The sequence below is a fragment of the Protopterus annectens genome, chromosome 4.part0, assembly GCF_019279795.1.
Source record: "Protopterus annectens isolate FY-2018-M chromosome 4.part0, PAN1.0, whole genome shotgun sequence".
Classification (NCBI taxonomy): Eukaryota; Metazoa; Chordata; order Ceratodontiformes; family Protopteridae; genus Protopterus; species Protopterus annectens.
This window is the reverse complement of record NC_056733.1, coordinates 91,383,953-91,396,000: the sequence shown is the minus strand read 5'-3', so window position 1 is coordinate 91,396,000 and position 12,048 is coordinate 91,383,953. Positions and strand designations below refer to the sequence as shown.

The 12,048-nt window shown below is 44.5% G+C and overlaps 1 protein-coding gene across 1 annotated transcript in view; it reads left to right on the top strand.

Annotated features, from left to right (window-relative positions):
- The window catches only part of LOC122799208 (ketosamine-3-kinase-like), a 407,977-nt gene that overhangs the window by 97,548 nt on the left and 298,381 nt on the right, over positions 1–12,048 (top strand). The window contains exon 2 of the mRNA XM_044068124.1: positions 5,415–5,566. Coding sequence (XP_043924059.1) covers positions 5,415–5,566 — 152 coding nt within the window. The remainder of the gene's footprint in view (positions 1–5,414; positions 5,567–12,048) is intronic.

The following is a 12,048-nucleotide window of genomic DNA, read 5'->3' as shown; positions in this document are numbered from 1 at the left end:
TCATCTGTCCACCCCCCTAATAAGGAGTCCAGGGCGATGGACAGATAAGGGAAGCAGATGTTCTCTTCAGCGACCTTTTCCATGCGGTCCCTGAATTACCTGTGCCACTTTACCCGTCTTCAGAGGGATCTCCTGTAAGAGCTTGGAGATACCCTCCAATATCCATCAGCTGAGGGGGCCCAGGCTAAGGCAGCCTCCCAGCTGGCAAATCTTAATTCTGTGGTAAACTCCTCCATGCGGCTCATTTCGTATGCAGCCGATGGTGCGAGTAGAGCCGCAGGCACAGGTGTGGCCCTAAGGAGGCACGCTTGGATGCGGCTATGTAACTTTGCGGAACCTTTCAGAGCATCTTTCACCAACACCCCTTTGATGGTTCCTCTCTCTTTGGATCACAGGTGAAAGATACCCTTACCAGGTGTGAGCAGGAAGGCACGACTCTCTCTGCTGTAGGAGTCCATTTTTCCACTCCTTCCAGACCATATCCTAAGGGTCAGAAGAGAGGGAAGATGTGGTTCCGGAAATCCCAAGGAGCCTTGCTGGACACACGTGGTGAGTTTCTCTCCATTGGCAGAGGAGGGAACAATAACAGACACCGCCCTCGTGGCAGAGGGGGTCCACAAAACCAGGGCAGCAGAGAACCCTTCTCTGACAAGCCCTTCCAGCATCCCTGAAGGGTTGCCCGGCTGCTCACCTGTGGAGGCAGTCGGGGGAAGACTTGTCACTGTACCCACGAGCCTGGCGAGACATAACACAAGACAAATGGGTACAGTCCGTCATATCCGGAGGCTACAGAATCCCCTTCGTTCGCACCCCCTTAAAGTCATACAAGTCCCTTCCAGATGTTCCACCCAATCTAAGGGACCAAGCAGTGCAAGAAGTCTCAAAACTGCTAAGAAAAAGGGCCATCCAGTAAGTCCCAGCAGACCAACAAGGATCCGGAATTTACTCAAAGTTCGTTTTGGTACCAAAAAAGACAGGGGACTGGAGACCCATTTTGGATCTCAGCAGACTAAACAAGTCTGTACAAAGAACAAAATTCCAGATGGTCACGCTTCAGTCCATTTTATCCTTTCTGGATCAGGAAAATTGGATGTGCTCCATAGATCTTCAGGATGTGTACTACCACATAAAAATGGACAGATGCTTCCAAAGATTCCTCCGCTTCCAGCTGGGAGCCAGACATTATCAGTTCAGAGCTCTGCCCTTTGGTCTCACCACAGCCCCCAGGGTGTTTACCAAATGTATGGCAGTAGTTACCGCTCAACTGAGACGGCAAGGATTCCAGGTGTTTCCATATCTCGATGACTGGCTCCTCACTGCTACCACCAGACATCACCTTTTACGAGCCAGAGACTGCACCATCGACACTTGCTCCAGGCTAGGTATCACAATAAATTTTGAAAAGTCTGCATTGTTGCCCTGTCAATCTATCACCTTTATAGGCGCAAATTTAAATACCAAAGACATGTTAGCGAGCCTCCCACCAGACAGGGTTTCAGTTATTCGTCAGCATGTCAAGGTTTTATTAGCATGCAAAAGGATTCAAGCCAGGTTTGTCCTTCAAACGCTAGGTCTCATGGCAGCAGCTATCGTACTTGTTCCCCTAGCTCGCTTTCACATGAGGATTCTCCAGTGGCTTCTTTTCACCCAGTGGTCCTTCCAGCAACTTCCCATGTCTTACACGATTATGATCACTCAGGCATGCAAGAAACACCTTGCATGGTGGATGGCCTCCACATCAGTGCTCCACGGCAGACCATTTGTTCTTCCCCCTCCAGTGGCTACAGTGACCACAGACGCCTCCCTGATCAGGTGGGGGGGGGGGCATTATCAGGGCAGAACAGTCCAAGGCACCTGGCAACCTCACGAGTATCATCTGCATATAAATGTCTTGGAGATGAGGGCCGTGCTCTTAGCGTTGCAGGCTCTTCAGGACTCTCTCCCTACTGGGACCATTGCAGTTCAAACGGACAATATGTCCGTAGTGTGGTACATCAACAAGCAGGGCGGAACCAGGTCCTACCCCCTATGTCGAGAAGCACTCAGACTCTGGCAGTGGGCGATCTCTTCCCAACGGTTTCTGATTGCACATCCCTGGGAAGTCCAACGTTATAGCAGACAGACTGAGCAGAGCAATTCTCATGCCTCATGAGTGGTCTCTGAACCAGGTGGTTGCGGACCAAATCTTCTGCAGATGGGGCCAACCTTGCTGCGACCTTTTTGCAACTCCCCTCAACAACAAGTGCAGCAGTTTCTTCTCCCTCCTTCCACTCCCCGGGCATCCCCCCAGAGACGCTCTAGTCCACGATTGGCCCCAGGGACTTCTTTATGCATTTCCTCCTTTCCCCCTCATACCGAAATTGATTCAGAAGGCTGCCGTTTCGGGTTGCAAAATGATCCTCTTTGCTCCTTACTGGCCTTGACAAATATGGTTTCCATTCCTGCACTCCTATCTTCTCGAACAGCTCTGGACTCTGGACCTAGTTCCAGACCTCCTGGTTCATCAATCGAGCGGGCTGCACCAATCCCTGCACACTCTCCAGCTCACAGCGTGGTTGCTCCACTTGCAACCGTAGCCAGGCTCCCAGATATTTCCCCATCTGTGAGAGAAATCCTTTTGTCATCACACAAGTCTACGACCAGAAAAACTTACGCTAGTAAGTGGAAACGTTTTTTTTTCCTGGGCAGAGGCAAAAAGCATAGACCCCTTTTCAGCCCTAGTGCACTCCATTTTGGAATTTCTAGCAGAACTCTTCCATGCTGGTTCTGCTTCAGCTACAACTACAGTCCCTTTAGCAGCAATTTCAAAATTTCACATTGGTCTGTCGGAAAACAATATCATGTCCCATAAGCTGTGTAAAGCCTTTCTCAAAGGAACCACTCTGCTCAGGCCCCTAGTGAGAGATCCTCCACCACCGTGGGATTTAAACTTGATTTTAACTTCGCTAATTTTGCCCCCTTTCAAACCTGCAGCTTCTTGTTCGCTGAAGTTCTTATCTTGGAAAACCCTCTTCCTGGTAGCTATTACTTCAGCCAGAAGAGTTTCGGAACTACAGGCTCTTTCTGTCCGTCCCCCATACCTCGTGTTCCACAATGACAGGGTTGCTCTTAGGACTAATCCGTCCTTCTTTCCTAAGGTCTCTTCAGAGAGTAACTTGAATCAGTCCACAGACCTTCCTGTGTTTTTCCCTAACCACTCCAACAGGGCGGAATATAAGTTGCATAAGTTGGATGTTCACAGACAGCTACGCTTTTATTTGCACAGAACCAAGGACATTAGAAAATCAGATCAACTTTTCCTGTCTTATGCAGTAGGTAAACAAGGTCTTCCGGTCTCCAAAGTAACCTTATCCAGGTGGTTGACTTCTATCATCACATTCATATGTCAACTGAGGAATAAAGAATTGCCAGTTAAACCAAAAGGTCACTCCACCAGAGCTTTAGCTACTTCGGTGGCCTTTCAGGCTAGGTTGCACATGGAATCTATTTGTGCTGCGGCTACATGGGCAAACCCACATACTTTCATTTCGCATTACAAGTTGGATTTGGTTTCCAGGAGCAGAGCTGACTTTGGTTCCACTGTTCTGAAGAGTCTTTTCCGATGAGCCACCCAGGTTTTTAGGTGCTAGGGACGCTGTCCCAACCAGCAAGAATAGAAAGTGAGATGGACAACTTAACATAAAGAAGTTATGTACCTACCATAATGTTCCATGTCAGTTGTCGTCTTCTCGCCTTCTTTCTTGCGTCCCACCCTCCATCCCCCTATCCTAGTGGACCAAGAAGAGTTGTTCTTGATTTTTCACTGGCTGAGTCTTCTCTGGCTATTCCTTTCTGACTAGTAGTCTCTCCAGTAGGATTTATGCATTCTAGGATAGGATTCCTTTATTATTATGTATGCAGTTAGACTTGCCAAACGAGATCTGGGTATCTAGCGCCAGGCATCATGGGATATAGGGGGCCTCGAGCCAGTAAGCAGCTCTCGAGCTTTTGAAGATGGCCGAGTCAGAGCCGAGGATCGTCTCCAAACCCAACCAGCAAGAAAGAAGGTGAGAAGAAGACAACTAACATGGAACGTTATGGTAGGTACATAACTTCTTCTTTTAAGATTTACCACAAAAATTGAATAAAACGACCATTGGCACTTCAACCTAAAAGAACACAGGTTTAATAAGGTTAAGCTCTTTTCGTTTCTACAATAGCAGACTTCCTCAGACAATTCAACAAAGCAAACACTCTATTTAAATACATGTCAGCTGATGCCTTAAAAAATCAATCAACCAATCACATATAGACCTAAGGTGTCACTAGATACCAAGTACAAAATATAATAAAATAATAAAAATGAGATAAAATAAAATAAAGTAGATCGAAATGAGTAGAAAAACATTGTCATCTCACTGCATTAAAAACTGTTGGTATTCTTCTATATGTTGTTTTGCCCTAAAATGACCTGAAGAGAACTGTCATACTAGCATGACTGTTTTCCCACGATGCACATTGCAACCCCATGATGTGACATGGCCTAGCCACATTAATTCCCAGTGCATCTATTTTAAAAGGCAGTGCTGTAAATTACTGGCTTTCCAATTCCTTGAGAAGATTGTATCAGTGTTTCTTTTACACTGCTTTGATTGGTTTGTGTTGACTGTAAATGGCTAAAATGCCTTTCTTGGTACATTTAAACTTTTTCCTAGCACATTATTCAGGAAATCTTTATAGTTTCACTCGCCACACAGTGTATATTGTTGCATGTTTTTTTTTTCTGTATTGAATCACTCATTGCCTTGATCTAGCCTCTGTATTTATTATTACTTTTCCAACTCCTGTTACTGTAGCCTTTTTCTAGTGCAAGTCAGCTTTCGCTATTGACATTTTTCCCCTTGGTTTATAGTTACTAAGGTTGTCTTAAGACTAGCTGCCTGTTTCTAAGGGTGATTTGATTGTACTGGGATTTCATTTGACTTGGTGAGGCTGTATTTCACATTGCTGTGTGCTGTTCAAAGGAACCAAACTGATGTTTTCTAAAACTCCCCATAGTTTTAAGTTAACTAAGTTCTCTTTCTGAAGTGCTGTATCATTGCTGCAAAATATTCTTGTAGTTTGTAGTGTGACATACACAGTGCACAACCTATATTATTTGTAGTTGCCTGGTGTAGGATTTCTAGTAATCAGTATAGACTTTATTGATATTTGTGTGTGTAGATGCTAAAGGGGACTAACAGGCATATTCTGACACAGACGTCTGTAAAGTATGCTAAAATAAGAAAATGCAGTAAAAATTGAGGTATATTGCCTTTATCCTTGTAATAAAAAAATACTTGTGCCTTATTGTGCATTCCATATACAGATGCATTGTTGCTACCATTAGAACTGATTTTACTTTTGTCTTTCTTAATTTCTTCTCTTATTTGTAGGCAAGAATAATGTTTGATGGAGAAATGGCAAGTCTGGAAGCCATCTTGCGAACAAATACAGTGAAAGTGCCAAAACCTATCAAAGTTATTGATCTTCCTGATGGTGGTGCCATGTTTGCTATGGAGTACTTGGATATGAGGAGTTTAAACAGGTGGCTATTTCATTACATGCCTGTCATTGTTTCTGTAGTTTAAATCCTGTGAGACAAAATAGGCAGTCTTCCAAATGCAAACTTAAGTTTGTAAGGGTATGTTTAGTTGCTTGATGACAAAATAGTAAACTGTTTGAAAGTAATATAAGGGGCCAGCCGTTGACTTGTTACAACTTAACCAAACTTGATTATATTAGTTAAAGGGGAGTACAAGAGTAAATTCTCTTGCATGGGAAATGTAGTGGGGTTTGCCACAAATAATTTTATCTTTATGGCTGCCCACAGTGATTTAATTTTAACTGAATGTTTGTTTGTCATCAGTGATCAAACCTGTATCCATCTATGATTTTTGTCCTTCATATTTCATTAGCAGCCGAAAGATTCCACAGCGGTAGAAGAATTTGCAGATGTTATCCTCGGTTAGTGTGTTCATTTACATGTACATTCACTTCAGCTGCCATTGCAGGAAGTATTTTTGCACTGTGTAAGATTTCCTTTCTTATTTGTTCTTGCAACTGGCTGATATTGTAATTACTACTCCTTTGCAGATTCTGGAGATTTAGATGAGTCATTGTATGTGTGGGAGGGTGCAGACCTGTATTTGAAGAATTAGTGCTGCATGCTGGCCGTTTGTCAGCTTTTTGAACACATTAAACACCCTGGTTACAAAAGTATTGGTTAAAAACGTTCTAGTTTGTTTCCAGTATTTTCTGTGTAACATGTAATATGTCTGAATATATGGCGCTTTTCTCCCCGGGCCTCCGCTGAAAATGGGCATATACCCAGTCGGACTTTCTTGGTCAGCAAATGTAAAATAAAAAAAATAAATAAATAAATAAAACATGTACATGTCTGTAAGCCTTTGTTAACTGTTTATCTGTGTCAGCATTTACAGCACATACATAGTAGTTTTTTTTTTTTGATCATCTTTTAGCTGCTTACTATCGGTATGCAACTGGCTCCTTTTAAGATGCCTTTCTAGTGTTATGTTCACAAATCACTCAAAACTTGTATCACAGATATACAGTCTGCTCCTCTAAAGATATTGTAGAAGTGTTATCACTAATTACACAAACTTATTGGGGTGTTGATAGGTAGTGCTCGGGGCTTTAAAAGGGACACGTGTGAGGTCCACTAGCTTGGCACTAGCAAGATGCATAAAACATAAATGCTGCTGCCATTCTGGTGAACATTGGGACAAAGTAGTGAACCTTAACAGTTTCCACATGAAGATACCACCTGTAGTCTTGTAGTTTCTGCACCCCCCTTAGACATAGATACACACATGTGCACACAAGCACATATGTGCATGGTGGCACACAGAGACACACATGCACTCTCGCATACACGTGTATAAACAAAAGCACCAGACCTTTTCCTCCTTATCTCATTTCCTGACTTTTACCTGCATCTATATTTGTGGTTGGGGAGTAGAGCAAGACGTCTTATGTTTGCAGGCCTCTGCAGTCATAATATGGGTTATTTAAGATGTTCTTCATCTCACATTGCTGCAGTCCTTACACTTGGGTAGTCCGCTGTCCTCGGTCGGCCCGAATATCAAAGTATTAGGCTGACGTCGGTCAAGGCGCTTAAGACTGACATCAGGACGTCAGGGTACAAATGCGCATGACCGATGTCATATCCTCAGTCTTTTTTGCCGCAGGGTCCGATGCAGAAGCAGCGTTGCAAGTGCCGTTCGGCGTTCTGAAATTTTTCGAATCCGGAGTTTCAGACCGAGTCAAAGTTGGCTAAGTACCCCGTTGGGGAACATTTTAGTTTTTTCTTGCCTCAGTGGTTTACCGGATGTCAGAAAAAGTGAATAACTGTATTTCTTGTGGGAAACAGATACCGCATAGAGATTATCATACTTTGTGTATTCCTTGTTTGGGGCCTGAGCACGACGTTGTTGGGTGTCGCTTTTGTGCTAGGTTCAATAAGCGCACTATTAAGCGAAGGTTAGATTGTGCCAGGTTGGTCTTTGGGAAGCGGTGCAATTATAAGATGCCGTTGGATGCTCCGGCCCGCTTCAAGAAGCGCAAAGACAAAGCAGCTAAACCCAGGCAAGAAGAGTCGTCCGCCGGACGCCGGTTCTTTAGAGGCGCCAGTGGAACCGTGGTTCACCGGAGGCTTCTCTGGAGTCCCAGGGGGAGACTTTGTTATTGCAGGATGTGGCCTCTCAGGAGGCAGGTCAGGCTGAAGGGGCTTCTCAGGTTACTGTACTCCCTCCCTTCCTAAGGTGGTTAGGCCCTCTCCTTCTGTTTCTAAGGCTTCTCCCAGAGGCAGGCCAGGTTTAGCTTCTGTTGGTGTCACTCCTAGTTCTACAGGATCTGTGCCCAAGAAGCACATGCTTAAAATGGCAGAAGATTTAATTACTTTGATTAGAGGTTCTTTGCCCCTCCAGATAAGAGGCCTAGGGTGGAACCAGAGTTGGGGAGTTTTGAGCAGGCTTCAGATGTTTCAGAGTCTTCGGCTGAAGACTTGCAGGAGTACTCTCCTTATTCTGATTCTGATGCAGATGATTCAACTCCTTCTGCTTCTCCTCCAGAGGATTTTTCTTTTCAGAGACTCTTCATTCCATGAGGGAACATTTTAAGTGGGAAGGTCAGGACTTCTCTGATTCCAGGAAAAGGCTTAGGGAATTTTGCTTTTACCCCAGCATAGGCCTTTGGCTATACCTCCTGTTCTGGATGTTGTGGAAGATGTGTTTGCAGAGGCTTCACTTAATCCTGATTCTTTGCCTCCTGCTCCTGTTAAACCGGATAGGTATTACAGGGTGCCTGAGGCTCATAAATATCTTTATAAGAGTCCTAGGGCGGACCCAGAAACTGTTAGTCAGGGACCTAAGGGTGTCAAGGCCTCTGTTGTAAAAATCCGGTTCCTCCAGATAAAGAGGCCAGAGCTTTGGATAGATGGGGAAAGAAAGTCTATACTTCTTCCACCTTAGCTATGAGGGCTTTGAATTGCCAGTTTCACATGTTGAAATATCAAAACTATCTTCTTTCTCAATTGAAGTCTAAGGTAGATGCTCTGGCGGAAGGCATTGAGTGTAAAGAATTACAAGATTTAGTACATGTTTCTGAACAGGTGGGTAAGCATTCTTTACAATGTGGTTTTGATGCTGTACAGGCCTCGTCTAGGGTGGCTGCCACTGGGTCAGTTCTTCGCAGGCACGCCTGGCTGAGGAATCAGAATTTATCTGAACATGTTAAGACAAGGATTTTGGATGCTCCTTTACAGTCTGATGTGTTGTTTGGTTCACCTGTGGAGTCAGTCTTGAAGAAAATGGAGGACAAGGCTAAGTCTATGCAGACTGTTAAAGATTTTTTGCAAGTTCAGCCTCCGAAGTTTAGTAGGAATTGGCCTGCTAAGGGGTGGACGTACCCTTCTTATGATTCACAGTCTAGGGGTAGATCTAGACGTGGTAGGGGCAGAGCTCAGAGCTCCTTCAGACCTAGAACAGGGAGTTCTCCTGCACATTCTTCGGGTGAGGGCAGGGCCAGTCCTTTCGTAAACAGGCCCAATGACCTACCTTTTCAGCTGCCAGATCCTTCTTGCATGGCAGCACCTTTGGGAGGAAGGTTGGCACTCTTCAAGGAAAATTGGAGTTTGATTACCCAAGACAGATGGGTATTAGATATCATACACCAAGGTTACAGGTTTTATTTCCATACCTTGCCTCCTTTCAAAGGCATGCCGGACGTTCCTCCTCAGCAAAGACTAGAGGCTCACAAACAAATTTCTCTGCTGCTCCAATTAGGGGCCATACAACCGGTCCCTCTGCCAGAAGTGGGCCTAGGATTTTATTCTCGCCTGTTCCTAGTACCAAAGAAGGGGAACACGTGGAGACCAATTCTGGATCTATCTATCCTCAACACTTATCTGGACATTCCCAAGTCCAAAATGTTGACGTTACAACAGCTTTTACCTCTGCTGGGCAAAGATCACTGGATGGTGACTCTGGATCTCAAGGAGGCTTACCTTCATGTTCCTATCAGGCTAAGTTGCAGGAAGTATCTGCGTTTTCGAGCTGGGACTTCTCATTATCAGTTCTCTGCATTGCCCTTTGGCTTATCTACTGCGCCCAGAGTGTTCACGAAGGTTCTGGCTCCAGTGATAGCTTTCTTCAGGCTAAGAGGAATACAGATCTATCCTTATTTGGACGATTGCCTGATTCTGGCCCAAGGAAAGGACGAACTTCTTCAACATTTACATATCAACTTGAAGGAGATGTTAGCAGTCCAATTTGCGTTGATAGCTTTCAAGGATTTACTCCTTCCTGGGCAGGTGTTGGTTCTAACAGACAACACAACTGTCATGTGGTACATCAACAAGCAAGGGGGAACACATTCTTATCCTCTGTGCAGACAAGCAATGATTTTGTGGGAGACGGCTCTCAGTTTACAGCTAAATCTTCAGGCAAGGTTTCTGCCGGGAGCACAGAACTCCTTAGCAGATGTGTTGAGCAGACAAATTATGGATCCCCACGAGTGGAAATTGGATCCTCATGTATTTCAGAAATTGACAGTGTTATGGGGAACTCCAGACATAGATCTGTTCGCTTCTCCACTAAACTACCAGTTGCCAAAGTTTTGCACAAAAAGGTTTCATCCCACAGCTTGGAAAGTGGATGCTCTCTCATTCAATTGGAGCAATCTTCATGTGTATGCCTTTCCGCCTCTGCCTCTCCTCCCAAAGGTACTCCTGAAGGTCAGACAGGACAAGCCAAAGATGATTTTAATAGCTCCAGATTGGCCTCGACAGCACTGGTACCCATTACTGAGAAGTCTGGTACGGGAGCCTCCATGGCCTTTGCCTTCGATTCCACACCTGCTGTCTCAGGAGAACAGTCATCTACTCAATGTAAAACTTCACTCTCTTCACCTAACAGCCTGGCATATTCTGTTTTAAACCCTGGAGGGTCTCAGCTTCCACAGCAGGTTTTGAATGTTATTTTGGAGGCCAGAAGGCCTAGTACAAGGAAAGTGTACGCAGATAAATGGAAGAGATTTTTATTTTGGAGTACAGCAAAGGAATTTGATGTTTCTAAGCCTAATTTAAGTGTGGCTCTTCAGTATCTTACTGAGTTACTGGACAAAGGTTTGTCCTTCTCTTCTATTAAGGTTCATGCTGCAGCAATTTCTGCTCACTATGACTGTGACCCACCATTGTTTTCTCATCCTTTGTTTAAGCAATTCCTTAGAGGGGCAAAGAATATAAGACCCCCACGTAAAGCTCCTACTCCTGCTTGGGATCTCAATTTTGTGTTGGAGAAACTCACTCTACAACCTTTTGAGCCTGCAGCTACTGCTGAGTTGAAATATTTATCATGGAAGACTGCTTTTTTGTTGGCCATTACCTCTGCGAGAAGGGTGTCTGAGTTGCAGGCCCTTATGGCAGTTGAGCCTTTCTTAATTTTCCATAAAGATAGGGTGTCTTTGCGTACTAATCCTTCCTTTATGCCAAAAGTGGTTTCTAGTGTGGCTTTAAACCAAACTATTCATTTGCCTACTTTTTATGCAAACCCCCAAAATAAAGGGGAAAAGATTTTGCACACTTTGGATATACACAGGCAGTTGCGATATTATTTGAGCAGAACTAAAGGGTTCAGGCAGTCTCAGCAGTTATTTGTTTCATTTGCTTTGGGTTCTCAGGGCAAGCCTGTGTCAAAACAAACTATTTCTAAGTGGATTGGGTTTTGTATTGCTTTCTGTTACTCCCATCATGGTAAGGAGATTCCAGCTGGGATTAGGCCCCATTCCACTAGGGCTACTGCCACTAATACAGCTTTTTTAAGGGGGGTGGCAACTAAAGATATTTTAGAGGCAGCTACTTGGAGTTCAGTGCATACTTTCTCTAAGCATTACCACCTTCCACTTTACTCTAAATCTAGGGCTGGTTTTGCCACTGCAATTTTACAGGGCATTTTGGCAGCTCCTACTGCTTTATAGTTTTGCCATCCTCCCTTACCTCTGCTTTGGGATTCTACCCAAGTGTAAGGACTGCAGCAATGTGAGATGAAGAACATAGTACAGTTTTGTACCTACCATAAATGTAGATGTTCGAAGATCCACATTGCTGCAGTCCAATTACCTCCCTCCTTCCCTCTGTAGTTAGAGGCGGTTGTGTGGTTTGGGTTGTACATATTGTGCATATTGTATATATTGTACATAGGGTTAGTACTAGGGTGGTTGGTTGTTTTTTGCTGTCTTTTGGTTTTGACCTTTCTTTTTAGGGTCTTCTGACATCTGGGGCAAGAAAAGACTGAGGATATGACGTCGGTCATGCGCATTTGTACCCTGACGTCCTGATGTCAGTCTTAAGCGCCTTGACCGACGTCAGCCTAATACTTTGATATTCGGGCCGACCGAGGACAGCGGACTACCCAAGTGTAAGGACTGCAGCAATGTGGATCTTCGAACATCTACATTTATGGTAGGTACAAAACTGTACTTTTCAGCTCCAGGTGCTATGACCACAGAGAG